Raw genomic sequence first — 13,333 nt, 5'->3', positions numbered from 1 at the left:
GCTTGCTCATCCATATTCATTGTTGTTCTGTTCATAAAAGCCAGAAACTGGAAATAGTCTAGATGTCCATGAACAGACAAATGGATAAAAAGAATGTGGTACATTTATACTATGTAATATTACTCAACTGTTTTTAAAAAAATCAAGAAATTCACAGGTAAATGGAGGGAGCTAGAAAAAAATCCTTATCCCATATTAAACAGCATTAGGAAAGTTGAGAAATGCTAGAATACAGAAGGGAGAGCAAAACCTAAGGAGCATTTGAGAGGTCATATGGAAACCTAATACAGCTTCTCTGGAGCTATGACAAATACTCAGAGAGACAAAGCCCCACCAGTGGCAGATACAGGTTAATCATGCTGTTGGCCACAGGGGCCACAGGGAAATCCCCAAACAAACCAGGCTATTGCCAAGGCTACTAGATGCTCTCCATAAACCTAAGCTGTTCTGTTTTGCACAATTTAAACTTTCAATTTGTACTGATATTTAAGTCTTTAATCCATTGCTAAACATACATCCTACTACTTCTATTTATAAGAGTTATTGTCACAATGTAACTCATATAAAATAACTTTGTTTCTGATTTCTCTACTGTTCATTTAGACTGCCTCCCTCCTTTTGTCATGTTATAATGAATTTACATTACTATTGCTATTATTTAAAAGGTTAGTTAAAATACCAGTTCCATTAGAAAACATAAAATTAACTGGTTTTCTTTCAATTTGGCTGGAATATTTTTGATGTTTTATTTTTATACATTAATTTTAGGATTCATTTGTAAAATTCCACTAAACATGGGAAGAGGAAAATTCTTTTTTTAAAAAAAATATTTATTTATTTATTTATTTATTTATTTATTCATTTATTTATTTATTTTAAACTCCAGATTTTATTCCCCTCCTGGTCCACCCTCTGACTGCTGGACATCCCATACATCTTCCCAGTCACTCTGTCTCCAAGAGGATGTCCCCACCCCCACTCCCTTGACCTCTAAATTCCCTGGAGCCTCCAGTCTCTTGAGGATTAGGTGCATCTTCTCTGACTAAACCTAGACCCTGCAGTCCTCTGCTGTATATGTGTTGGGGGCCTCATATCAGCTAGTGTATGCTGCCTGGTTGGTGGTCCAGGTTTGAGAGATCTCAGAGGTCCAGGTTAATGGAGACTGTTGGTCCTCCTACAGGGTTGCCCTCCTCCTCGGCTTCTTCCAGCTTTCCCCTAATTCAACCGCAGGGGTCAGCTGCTTCTGTCCATTGGTTGGGTGCAAATATCTGCATCCTACTCTTTCAGCTGCTTGTTGCGTCTTTTAGAGGGCAGTCATGATAGGTCCCTTTTTGTGAGTGCTCCATAGCCTCATTAATGGTATCAGGTCCACGATGTTCATAGCAGCCTTGTTTGTGATAGCCAGAAGCTGGAAACAACCAAGATGTCCAACAACAGAAGAATGCATACAGAAAATGTGATTCATTTACATAATAGAATACTACTCAGCTATAAGAAAGAGGACATTCTGAATTTTGCAGGCAAATGGATGGAACTAGAAAATATCATCCTGAGTGAGGTAACTCAGACCCAAAAGGACATGCATGGTATGTACTCACTAATAAGTAGATATTAGCAAAAAAAAAATTAAAAAAAGTACAGAATACACAAGATACAGTTCAGAGAACTCAAAAAGTTCAACAAGCTGAAGAGCCCAAGTTAGGATTCCTCAGTCCCACTAGGGCAAGAAGAAAGGAACCGCAAAGGGGGAGGGAAGAAGGGAGGTAAGAAGGGAAGGAGGGAGGGAGGGAGGGAGGGAAGGACCAGGAGGAAAAGGAGATATAGGGGGGCGGGAGGGGCGAGGAGAACATGATCTGGTATTGGGTAGGGGAAAAGGACAGAAGCCCTGAGGGCCAGCAGAAAGAATGGAAACAGACAACCTTGGGAGGTAGGAGGTTGGGGGGGACCCTCCAGAATGTACCAGAGACCTGGGAGGTGAGAGACTCTCAGGACTCAAAGGGAAGGACCTAAAGATGAAACACCCTACATTGGGAAAGGGATCTTGTAGAGCCCACCTCCGGTAGAAAGACAGGGCATCAACTGAGGGATGTGGTTGCCATCCCATAGTCACATCTCTGACCCATAATTGTTCCTGTCTGAAAGAACTGCAGGGATGGAAATGGAAAAGAGCCTGAGCAAAAGAAAGTCCAGTGACAGGCTCAAAGTGGGATCAAGCTCAGGGGAGGTCCCAAGGCCTGACACTGTTACTGGGGAAAATTCTTATTGGAGTTGTTTTGAAATAACATGTAAATTTTAAGAGAACATTATACTTTGAGATTTATATGAAAACAGCTTTAATTCTCAATCCATAGATTATTCCTACAAAGCATCTCATTATTGATGGTAACTTTCTTATCTTATCCCTCTTCACTTCTCAATGAACGATGCTCAAGTGACATTATAATCTGACAAGTAGATATTTAAATCACTTATTCCATCAAACTGGCCACTAACATCCTTTCTTTCCAGGAAAACTCTCCTTCACTTTACTCTGAATAATGATTCTCATGTGTATGCCTTATACTTGATACTAGCAATAACTAAAATAATTGTAATTCCTTCAGGTTTGTCTTTCTGCAATTTACTTCACAACTCTCCTTTAACTCCATCACAATTCCCAACAAAGTCAAATTAAAGGGTATGTTTATTGTGTAATAGTAATTCCTGAAGCTTACTTTCAATTTCAAAATTGGCCAATTTTAGATGAAATGGTCATCCCAAATGACCAATATTCAATTAACTTTTATATTGTATTTTCCAAACCATCCAACTGCCACCCCTTTAACGTGTACTTTCCCTTGGGATATATAATCTTGTGTGTATCCTGATCTGTCTTCATGTTCCTTTTATGTTGTGGTACATATTGTTAAAACTGAATTCATGACATGTTCTCAGCCAAACAGAGGATCTGCTAGTAAATTTATCTTCCTCTGATATAATATTAACAAACAGTTGTTTTTAGACACTGTCACCAGTGACTCAAAACTGAAACCCAAAAGAGACAAGTGCAGTAAGCTGTATGATCCCCAAGATTTTAATTCTGAACACACATTCTAAACTATGTTGTAGAAAAGGACTGGATTGGCCCCAGGAGGTCCATAGTGACCAAGGACAGAGAGCTCCATATCCTTTCCAGTCCACTTCTCCACCTGGGCCAGAACAGGGACACCCACCCAAACAGGACAGCCTGCAAGCCTCCCAGGAGGTCTACATTAACCAAAGGCACAGGAGGTCTGCAGTAACAAGGTACACAGGAGGCCCACTCTAGCCAAAGACAACACTGCCTGCCTCTAAGGAGACTAAGCCTAACTCAGGTCACATACCTGTCTCAGAGGAGACTGGTTCCAAGCAAAGACACCCAGGCTGGTTAATACCAGTGAGAACCAGATGGCCAGAGGCAAGTGCAAGATCTTAAGCAACAGAACCCAATGCAATTTGGCACCATCAGAACCCAGATCTCTCAACATAGAGAGCCCTGGCTACCCTAAAACACATTGAGAAGCAAGAAAATTTCCTAAAATACAATCTCATAAAAATAATAGAGGTCTTTTAGAAGGATATAAAGAACTCCCTTGAAGAAGTACAGGGAAACACAGACAAACATGTAGAAGCCCTAAAAGAAGAAATAAATAAATTCTTTAAAGAAATACACAAAGCTACAATCAAGTAGGTGAACAAAACAGTCCAAGGAGTAAAAATGGAAATAGAAACAATAAAGAAAATACAAAGGGAAGCAACCTTGGATATGGACAACTTAAGGAAAGAGATCAGGAGCTACAGATACAAGCATACCAGCAGAATACAAGAGATAGAAGAATCTCAGGCATAGAAGATACCATAGAAAATATTGACACATTGGTCAAAGAAAAGACAAAGTATAAAAAGCTCCTACTTTAAAATATCCAGGAAAATAAGGACACAATGAAAAGATCAAACCTAAGACTAATAGGAATAGAAGCTGATGAAGAATCCCAGCCTGAAGGGTCAGAAAACATCTTCAACAAAATCATAGAAGAAAATTTCCCTAACCTAAAGAAATAGATGGCCATAAATGTACAAGAAGCCTACAGCATACCAAATAGATTGGACCAGAAAAGAAAATCTTCTTGTCACATAATAATCAAAAACTAAATGCACAGAACAAAAAAAAAGGATATTAAAACATGTAAGGGAAAAAGGTCAAGTAGCATATAAAGGTAGACCTACTAGAATTAGGTCTACCTGGTCTGGCCTCAGTAGGAGAAGATGCACTCAATCCTGGAGAGACTTGAGGTGCTAGGAAAGGGCAAGGCCTGGTGGGGTGGGGGTAGGTAAGTGGTGGGATGAGGAACTGTGGGAGGGGGGACCAATGGGGGCAATAACTGGAATATAAATAAATAAAATATAATACAAGTATAAAAAAAATAAAGGACTGTTACAACATATGATTGAAAAGACAGAACTTAGAAGAACAGGGAATGAATTTAAGATGGTAAAGCTAGAATTGCAGAATGAAATATTAGAATAGAAACACTGGCAAAGAAAAATGTTCCATAAATCTGTAAAGGGTCACACTGGGCCACTAGGCTATATGTAAAACTATACAAACACATGATAAGACTCTATAGAAATGGATAAAGATCATTTACTAAAAAGTTACTGCAAAGAAATAACACAGTCCTAAAGTAGAGAGCATTACAGGTCTGCCTTTACAACACTTAAAGCCACCTTGTGGCTATGATGAAATAGCCCCTTCTATACACACCCAGTTACTAAAATCAATGAACTGAAATGGACTATAATATACATAAATTGGAAAATGGGCACCCCAAATTGGGGAACCCTATGAAAGACTTAAGTGAATAGCTTCACTCTGAGGTATGCCATGATTTTCAAGATACAGGGTTCAGAGATATTCAAGCTATGATCAGAACAGCACTGATGATCTAAATCATAGGTACTTTCAGTGGGTCATGTCTGCAAAATAGGGTTGAATTACCATCATTACATCATGCCTTCCCTAGCAAAGCTTTAAAGTAAACCCCAAACAGCAATCAGTTTTATATGTATTACAAATTTTTAATAATAAGAAATTGTATTGACAACTTTTAACAAGAATAAAATAATTTCCTTTGGAGAGACAAGGTCTTTCTCTCTTTCCCAAGGCTGGCACTAGACCCCTCAACCCAGCAATCTTCCTATCTTAACCACTCAAGTAACTGGGACTATGGTTATAAGCTGCCACATCTGTCTTGTTTAAATGATGTCACTTCAGCCCTTATCATTATTCTTCTCTTGTATCTAGAAAAACTTTGGGCATGCCCAAATAGGACAGGTTTGATAAGTAGAGGAAAAGAAATAAAATTCAAAAAACAGATGTAATCCATTCTACACTGTTGTTACTAGAAAGCAATTAATTCTTTTTGACTAGAGACCTGGGAGACTTTGTCATAAACTATTTATCTGAGTGAGGACTCAAAGTGAAGAAAATAATTTATTCTAGATATGTGGATATTTGAGTAAAAAAGCCAATTCCAAACAAGAAGTATAAAGAAAGGTGCCCCATTCAATAATGATAGGAAAACAAAATAGCATAAAATTTAGACAACCTGAATTGATTCTCTAAGAATCACATAGCCTTGGTCCAATAGGTCCAAGAAATTTTTCCATAAGATGTTATTTGAAGAATATTTTCTATATTAAGATGTTTTCAACAATACCATTTGAATACAAGTAAACAATAATCTTTGTACATAATCAATTCAACATTAAGGAATCAGGCTTCTAGTAAACAGCCATTTGCTGTGTTTGCAAAAATTTAATGACATAAAATTAACTGCAACGATGCTTAGGTTCTTAAAAGCAATATATTAAATTATATTTATAGCACAAATCAAATATAATCCCAAACTAGGCATAGAGAATATAACTAACTTAATATTATTTACTTCAAACTAGGGAAAATGATAGGTCTGTGTTTCATTTTCTGCTTCTAAAAATTATCTATATATTCTATGCTTATTATTTTCAGCATTGGCTGCTTTTGTAATCAGGAAAGGAAAAGATAAAGTTACGATATAAAAAATATTATGTGAATGATAACAGCTTAAATAGCCCAGGGATGTCGTTTCATTTTTTCTTATTGGCTAAAATTTTATCATAAGTATTTAAATAGAAAGATTTGCTTTTACCTCACACAAGTGTTCTGCTGCATCAATAATGCATTTCTACATAAGAATATTTAATATCAGGTTTTGGAGAGAAAAATTACTTTTTCATAAAGGTGCCAGGACATTTAGTTTCTATCAACTCTTTCAAATGTACTATTTAACAACTACTTTTGCAGGGCTAATATATCAGTCCTGTAATACAGAAGTGCATGTTCCAAGCTTTTATCTCTTCCTCAAAACATCAAAGCAAATAACCCCAGAGCTAGCCCTGCATGTACAGTACATTTGATTCTTTGATTTTTAAAATTCATTTAATGGAGTCTGCCTGTGATGACTAATATTTTCTTGTCTGCTAGTACCAAACACCAAATAAGGTTCCTGAGATTACATTCGTGAAGCTCCCATCTTAACGGAAATTGGAGAGATATGGAAAGAGATTATAGGAAGAGACATTGCAAAAGCAGACCTCACAAGTCAAACTTAATAGCAAAACCATTCCCTTTCATGTAAGCAACCATGAAAACAAATATTCTGTGAGCTAGGGATATATGCTATATCTCTCTAGTAGATCTTTTTGCTTTCTTGAGACAGATTTCCATATCTTCATAATGTGGTTAGAGTTGATGAGACAGTGGCCATAGAAAGATAATGAATTAATGAAGCATCAGGCTCAGAAAACTAGATGAACACATCTAAGGCTTCAGATTTTAACAAGCGTATGATAGTATTGTTTACATAGTTAGAACACAGAGAGGCAAATTAAATAACAGCTATGACAACTTTAAAATAAGTATTCATAAACATAACCAATTATCTTATGAAAAGAACCCCTTAGAACACATCCATGACATTCTATTACTGAATTCCTAGAAAAGATTGCCATACTATGGTTCTGACATTTCATTTCAAAGAATAAAATGGAAATTCTATAAGCAAATTAGAAGAGCAAACAAAAATATTCAAAATGCATGAGGAACTTTCCCAACAGTCTGTGTCAGACTGAAGGAACTGACTTCTTCCAAATTTCAAATAAGCATGTCCTAGCTCCCTTACTAACTAATAAAAGCTATATACAGGCAATGTTCATGAACACTGAAGTGAATAAGAAACATGGGCTAATCCTAATTTGGCCCAACACCTAAGAAATAAAGTGAGTCCAGGATCTAGGTCTCTAACAATCAAATCAAAAATAACCAGTCCCTTTTCTAGCACTTATTGTCTTCTTAGACACAATAGGCAAGCTGAAGAATATAAATTATGAACACTGGGTCCCCAATGGAGGAGTTACAGAAAAGAAAGAAGGAGCTGAAGGGGTTTGCAATCCCATAGGAAGAACAACAATATAAACCAACCAGATCCCCCAGAGCTCCCAGGGACTAAATCACCAACCAAAGAGTACATATGGAGGGTCCCATGGCTCCAGCCGCATGTGTAGCAGAGGATGGCCTTGTTGGGTATGAACGGGAGGAGAGGCCCTTGGTCCTGTGAAGGCTTGATGCCCCAGTATAGGGAAATGCCAGGGCCGGGAGGTGGGTGTAGGTGGGTGAGTTGGGGAGTACTCTCATAGAAGCAAGGGGAGAGGGATGGAAGGGAGTTTGTGGAGGGGAAATCAGGAAGGGGGATAACATTTGAAATGTAAATAAAGAAAATATCCATTAAAAATATAAGAGAAAAAAACAAGTGCTGAGAAACGGAGTGTTTATATAGTGCACACACTGAGTCTGGATCTCAGCCCTACAAAAAGTTTACCATAGGAAATATACAATCTCAAATACTCTTTAAAAAATGACAAATATGTATAAATGTTACAAACATTTACAGATACCTTCTCATTCTCACTAAGAAAAGACACAAGCGATTATTGTTACTAGTCTGACAATAATTGCTTGATGAATTATACAAAAATTGAAATTTATGAAAATGAGAGTTAATAAAACATGCATTGGAAAGGCTTTTCCAAGGAATGAAAAATGATTAATTTAAAGTGTAATTCCCCAACTAATCATCAGACAAAAGGCATACACAACTGAAGGGATTGTCACTGTCTGCCACATTGTCAGGAACACCAAAAGAAAAAAATCAAGTTAACTTTGCTTTTCTTTCTTTTAAGCTACACTGTCTTGTTTAGACACATTCCTTCATCCTCACCTGCTCCTGCTTTTCCCTTTGCACTGTATCACCCAACAATGTGAACTGCTTGCATTAAAAACCATATTTAATAAAAAAGAATATAAACTATGTAAAAAAGAAAGGTGTGGTCCTTTTTTATGGATGTGGATATCCTGGCACATTTATATGGCATTTAAGAAAGTTTTCCTTCATTGGTATAAACTGCCTGCATAATAGTTGTTTGCTTTTCAGAGGAGTGTGTATGTGCCAAACCTAACTTGCCAAGCTGAATTAGCAACAGCAACAGAAGAGGAGGATATATGCCCACTCCCTGATGTAAAGTGATGCTTGCGGGAAGCCAATAGAGATTTTGGAAAAGTATTTTGAAGATTACTGATTATTTTGTGGCATAATCCTAGAGTCAGCTGAGCCATGGTCAAAATGGAGAATGTGCATGATTTTGCCATGGAAACTGCCAAGAGACTTGGTAAGGTAAGATTAGGTAGAAACAAGAAGCCAGGTAAGGTTAGATTAGGTAAGATTAGATTAGTCAAATAAGGTAAGATTAGGTAGAAGCAACTATAAGCCAGGATTTATAGTTGCTCTGGTGTAGGAGTCTGTGTGTGAACTTCAGCTCTTTTCTTACCTTCCCCATATGCTGAAACTCTAAAGTGTAATATTTACCAGTATGCAAGTACCTTTCTATATTCAGTTCCCACCAGGTAGCCTCTAAAACTTCAAAAAATGTGGCATATTCCTTAGTGCTGTGTTTGTGGTGTTCTAGAGAATTGTGACAATTAGTTGAAAAGTGCACTGTCCCTCCTTCTGCTGAGGCTGAGAGACCAAACCTATTCTATCTTGGGACTGGCCTCTATCTTAAAAAAAAAAAAAGGCACTTGACCTGCAGCTGCACCCAAGTACCAGGAAGGACCCCAGCTCATCCTTGGCCCATACTGCAGAGTTACTCCCTAGCTACTTCCTAGCAACAGTTAATCAAAGATTAGTCTGATTGTTTCAGATGTACTTTCAGAACATTTGTGATTGTTCAGTCTAGCTTCAGGACACCCACCTGTTGGCTTACAATTGTCATTCTATTAGATACTTGCCAGGCTGGGCACCCCCTCACTTACTCCCATTCCCTGTAAAACCTTATCTTGCTGAGGGTTCAGGCTGCTCCACCTTCCCATCCTGATATGTCAGGGTTAGGTTGGAGGAGAACCCAAGCCAGAACTTATAATAAAGAGGCCCTAAAGCAATTAAACCGGAAACAGCTCCTTGCTGGTATTTTGAGGTTCACAAGTGTTTCCTGGCACAATAAGGCTACTATGCCAGGAACAGCATAGTGTCAAGGAAGAGCCCATGAGTACCTGAACTCCAGACACTTCCAGGCCCCAATACATGAATCAAGCTGTAACTGAGAAGCACAGGGAGATGCACACAGCATTGACTGACTCAGAGAGAAACCTAACAAGTGCCTCACTATCTCCCTGGTATTGTAGATAAGGATGATCTGAGGAAAGAAGGGGTGGTACTTTTCATGGCCAGGCTTCCATATGCTTACAAGAACCATAGAATCACTATGCCTGCACAATTTGAGCAGTCTGCTCATTTGTAAATGTCTGAATGGGGAAAAGTGGCAATATTTATTAGAATTGACTTTGCTAATGTTTATTTAATGCGTATGTACTTTATCACTCTATTTTTATCAAAATTCTCTAATGAAAAACAAGTTTTCAAAAGTATCATGAATCACTGGCAGTTAGAAAGTAAATCTGAAGAGATCAAGATTAAAGCAGATTAATATATTCATAAAATTTAAACATGGACAAAAAAACTACAAGGTTTCCAAGAATCACTAGATAATAAAATAGCTTTGAATTCCCAAGTACAAACACTTTAGGGAAGATACTCTGTTGTAAGGGTTATGCAACCTTAAAAATATGAACATCCTGTTAAGTAAGTTTTTTCTGAGATGGGGCCTATGAGAAATATCTTTCTGGATCTTGACAGAGATGATGTAACAGCATCTTAGGTACAGAAAGGAGCAGGCACTTCCAGTGTTTCCTTATGGCGTTCCACAAAGAAGCTTCACATATAAGGATTTAATCAGTAAACAACCCACTTTTTCTTAGATAAAAGTTTGCATTAATTCATTCCCATCAGGAAACACAAGTCAACATTTTACCCATACTACTCACTGTCTCTGCTACAGCCAGAGGTTTAACAGCTGTTAAAGAATGCAAACTAGGATCCTTTTCTAAGATAGCACTGATAGCCCACATTTCCCTCACCTGTAATTCTTTCACATTTTCAACAGTAAAGTTGAACCAGACTCGGAAGCGAGGATTACAGGTGTCCGGCCTAATGAACAGATCATACTCAAAATCAGAGACTTGCTCAACCCTGCCGAGGTTACCTATAAAAGAACATAAAAGAATTCTTTTAATAGAAGTGCGTGCATCTCAACAATATTATAAGCTCTGACACTAGTCCCAATCTTTTAGAATGGTCTAAACAGTCACAGTCTTCACGTAGGCAACTCTGAGTGTAGCTCAAGGTAAGGAAGACTTTCAGATACTGCAGACTCTGGTAGACATCTCTGCCTGGACCTACGGTCTAGACCCTTTGTGCAACAAGCAAGAATGGATTATGAAGACTATATGTCTCAACAAACTGAGGAATGAATCATATACTACAGTTTCCAAGTTAGAAAAAAAACGAGGGTACAGTAAAACTTCTTCTAATATGTTGAACCTTGTTCATTTTCACAACAGAGCTTTTTTGAACTAATCAAGACCAAAGACTTGCCTATTAATTTTCTTTCCTTGTATTCATAATAGTCAAGAATATTCTCTATATAAAAATGGTTCTTTCATTTTTATCATTGAAATGTTTATTAAGACTTGTTTTTTTAAAAGACAGAGTCCTTATTACAAAACAACAATAAATATGAGATCAAATTATTTAGTCTAACATTTTCTGAGTGACCATGAAAAATTCATTTAAACTTTTCCAATTATTTTCTCATTATAAACTAAAGATTATTAGACTGGAAAGATGGCTCAGTGTATAAAGATGCTTGGTACTGAGGCTGACAATGTAAGTTTAATACCAGGATCCACATAATGATCCACCAACTCCTTTAGGAAGTTCTCCTGGCATCCATCCACACATACACAAAATAAAAAAAATAATAATAATGTAAAAATTGCAGAGAATGAAATATAAGTATTTATTCCTATATTAAAGGAGAAAATGTGAATTTTAACTTCAATGCAATTAAGAAATTAATTTTAGTAGAAAATTAATGATTCTAAGTTTTAATATATGATATAGATTGTCCTAAGGTTAAGTGTATCAATCAACTTAAACCTCAGAACAACTCCCATGAATGAGGTACTGTTGCTATCTCATTTTATATACAAGAAAACATGGAATAAACAACTAAAACAACTCCAAAGTTACATAATAAGTAACTAAGTAGTATTCACAAATAATTTGAATACAAATAGCAAATTTCTAATGACTACTGACCAAACTCTACAGCTGTTTACATAACAGACCTGGCACGGGTAACACAGAAATATAAATGGAAGTATATTTTAAATCATTGGGCTTGATATATATTCCATTATTAAAATAATTTTGGACAATTTAAAATTTCATATTCTAAAAAGTAAATATTAATGTTCATTCCAATATTAAAAGAAAGTATAGATTCCATTTGTTGTAACAGCTGGACAGAATACATGGAAAAAGAAATCTTTAAATTGTTACTTTGTACAGAGTTCTTAATAATAATACAACAGGCTCTCTAGAAATGTGAAATTTCAAAATGATTTTATTCATATTACTAAATATTCACCTTGACCAAGTAATAATGAACCTGAAACCCATAAGTACTTAGTGACTATTTAAATTTATACTTTAAAGCATCAGAAAAAAGACTTTGAAATGAAGACTTCTGATTATATTGTTCTTTCATCACACCATAACTATATATCCATTTTCCCAAAATACTCCAACTATGTATCATATTATGGTCTTATGGAAACATATTTGAAAATATAGTAGCAATATTTCATTTATCTAAATAAAAGACAGGGAAAAGAAGGGAGCAAAATCTAAACCATGATAGACAGATAGGAAAAAACAGGATGCGTATTCTAAGCTCAAGAATATTAAATGACTCAAATATATAAGGATTATATATTCAAATTTATACCAAACAGATCACATTATGCTAAGCAAACTAATCCAGAATCATAAAGAAAATGTGATATGATATTAATATGCTATAGAACATTAAAAGTAAGTCAAATTGTAAAGATAGACTTAGATCATGCATGGTACACTTTAAATGATTACTAGAAATGAACAAGGATAACTCATGGTTTTAAAAATGATTACCCTTCACCCCTGTGAAGGTTCTGTGCCCCAGTGTAGGGGAATGCCAGTGGGAGAGGGTGGGGTGGAAGGCATGGGGAGGGGGGAGGCAACAGGGGTTTGTTCTTGTTGGTTTTGTTTGTTTGTTTGTTGGAGGGGAAACTGGGAAAGGAGAAATTTACATGTAAATAAAGAAAATATCTAATAAAAAATGATTAATACCTCCTATTCACAATAGTCTCAAAAAATAAAATACTTTGGGAAAAACTTAATCAAAGAATTGAAATACCTTTGCAATGAAAATTTTGAAACACTGAAAATATAGATTGAAAAAGACAGTAAAGATCTTCTCTCTGGTGAGCTCCTAAGCCTGGAGCAGCCAGCCAGGAGGCACAGGCCCCTCGAGTCGCAGGGGAGCCTCAGGGTGGCAGGGACAGGATCCTCTCAGCTTCCAAGTGACAGAGGTGGATCAGCGACCTTAGCTGCCCCTTCCTTGCAAGTGGAGGGTCTGCCTCCAGGGACCGCCTTGACCCGGAGTCTCCAGTGAGAGCCGAAATCTTCTCTCCTGTGAGTTTCTAAGAACAGAGCAGCCAGCTGGGAGGCACAGGCCCCACGAATCTCAGGGGTCTTGCAGGGCATCAGGGACAGGA

General features: G+C 36.9%; 1 protein-coding gene across 8 annotated transcripts in view; it reads right to left on the bottom strand.

Moving 5' to 3' along the window:
* Positions 1-13,333, bottom strand: part of LOC116096412 (BEN domain-containing protein 5) — a 1,197,642-nt gene that overhangs the window by 1,037,776 nt on the left and 146,533 nt on the right. For all 8 annotated transcript variants that reach the window (XR_004120993.1, XR_004120994.1, XM_031378205.1 and 5 more), the window contains exon 3: positions 10,589-10,713. Coding sequence is in view for 6 of the 8 variants with exons in the window: in XM_031378205.1 (XP_031234065.1) it covers positions 10,589-10,713 (125 nt within the window). In the remaining 2 variants the exon portion in view is untranslated. The remainder of the gene's footprint in view (positions 1-10,588; positions 10,714-13,333) is intronic.

The sequence above is a fragment of the Mastomys coucha genome, unplaced genomic scaffold (assembly GCF_008632895.1).
Source record: "Mastomys coucha isolate ucsf_1 unplaced genomic scaffold, UCSF_Mcou_1 pScaffold18, whole genome shotgun sequence".
Taxonomy (NCBI): domain Eukaryota; kingdom Metazoa; phylum Chordata; class Mammalia; order Rodentia; family Muridae; genus Mastomys; species Mastomys coucha.
The sequence above is the reverse complement of the archived record's forward strand: the minus strand, read 5'-3'. Positions and strand labels throughout refer to the sequence as shown.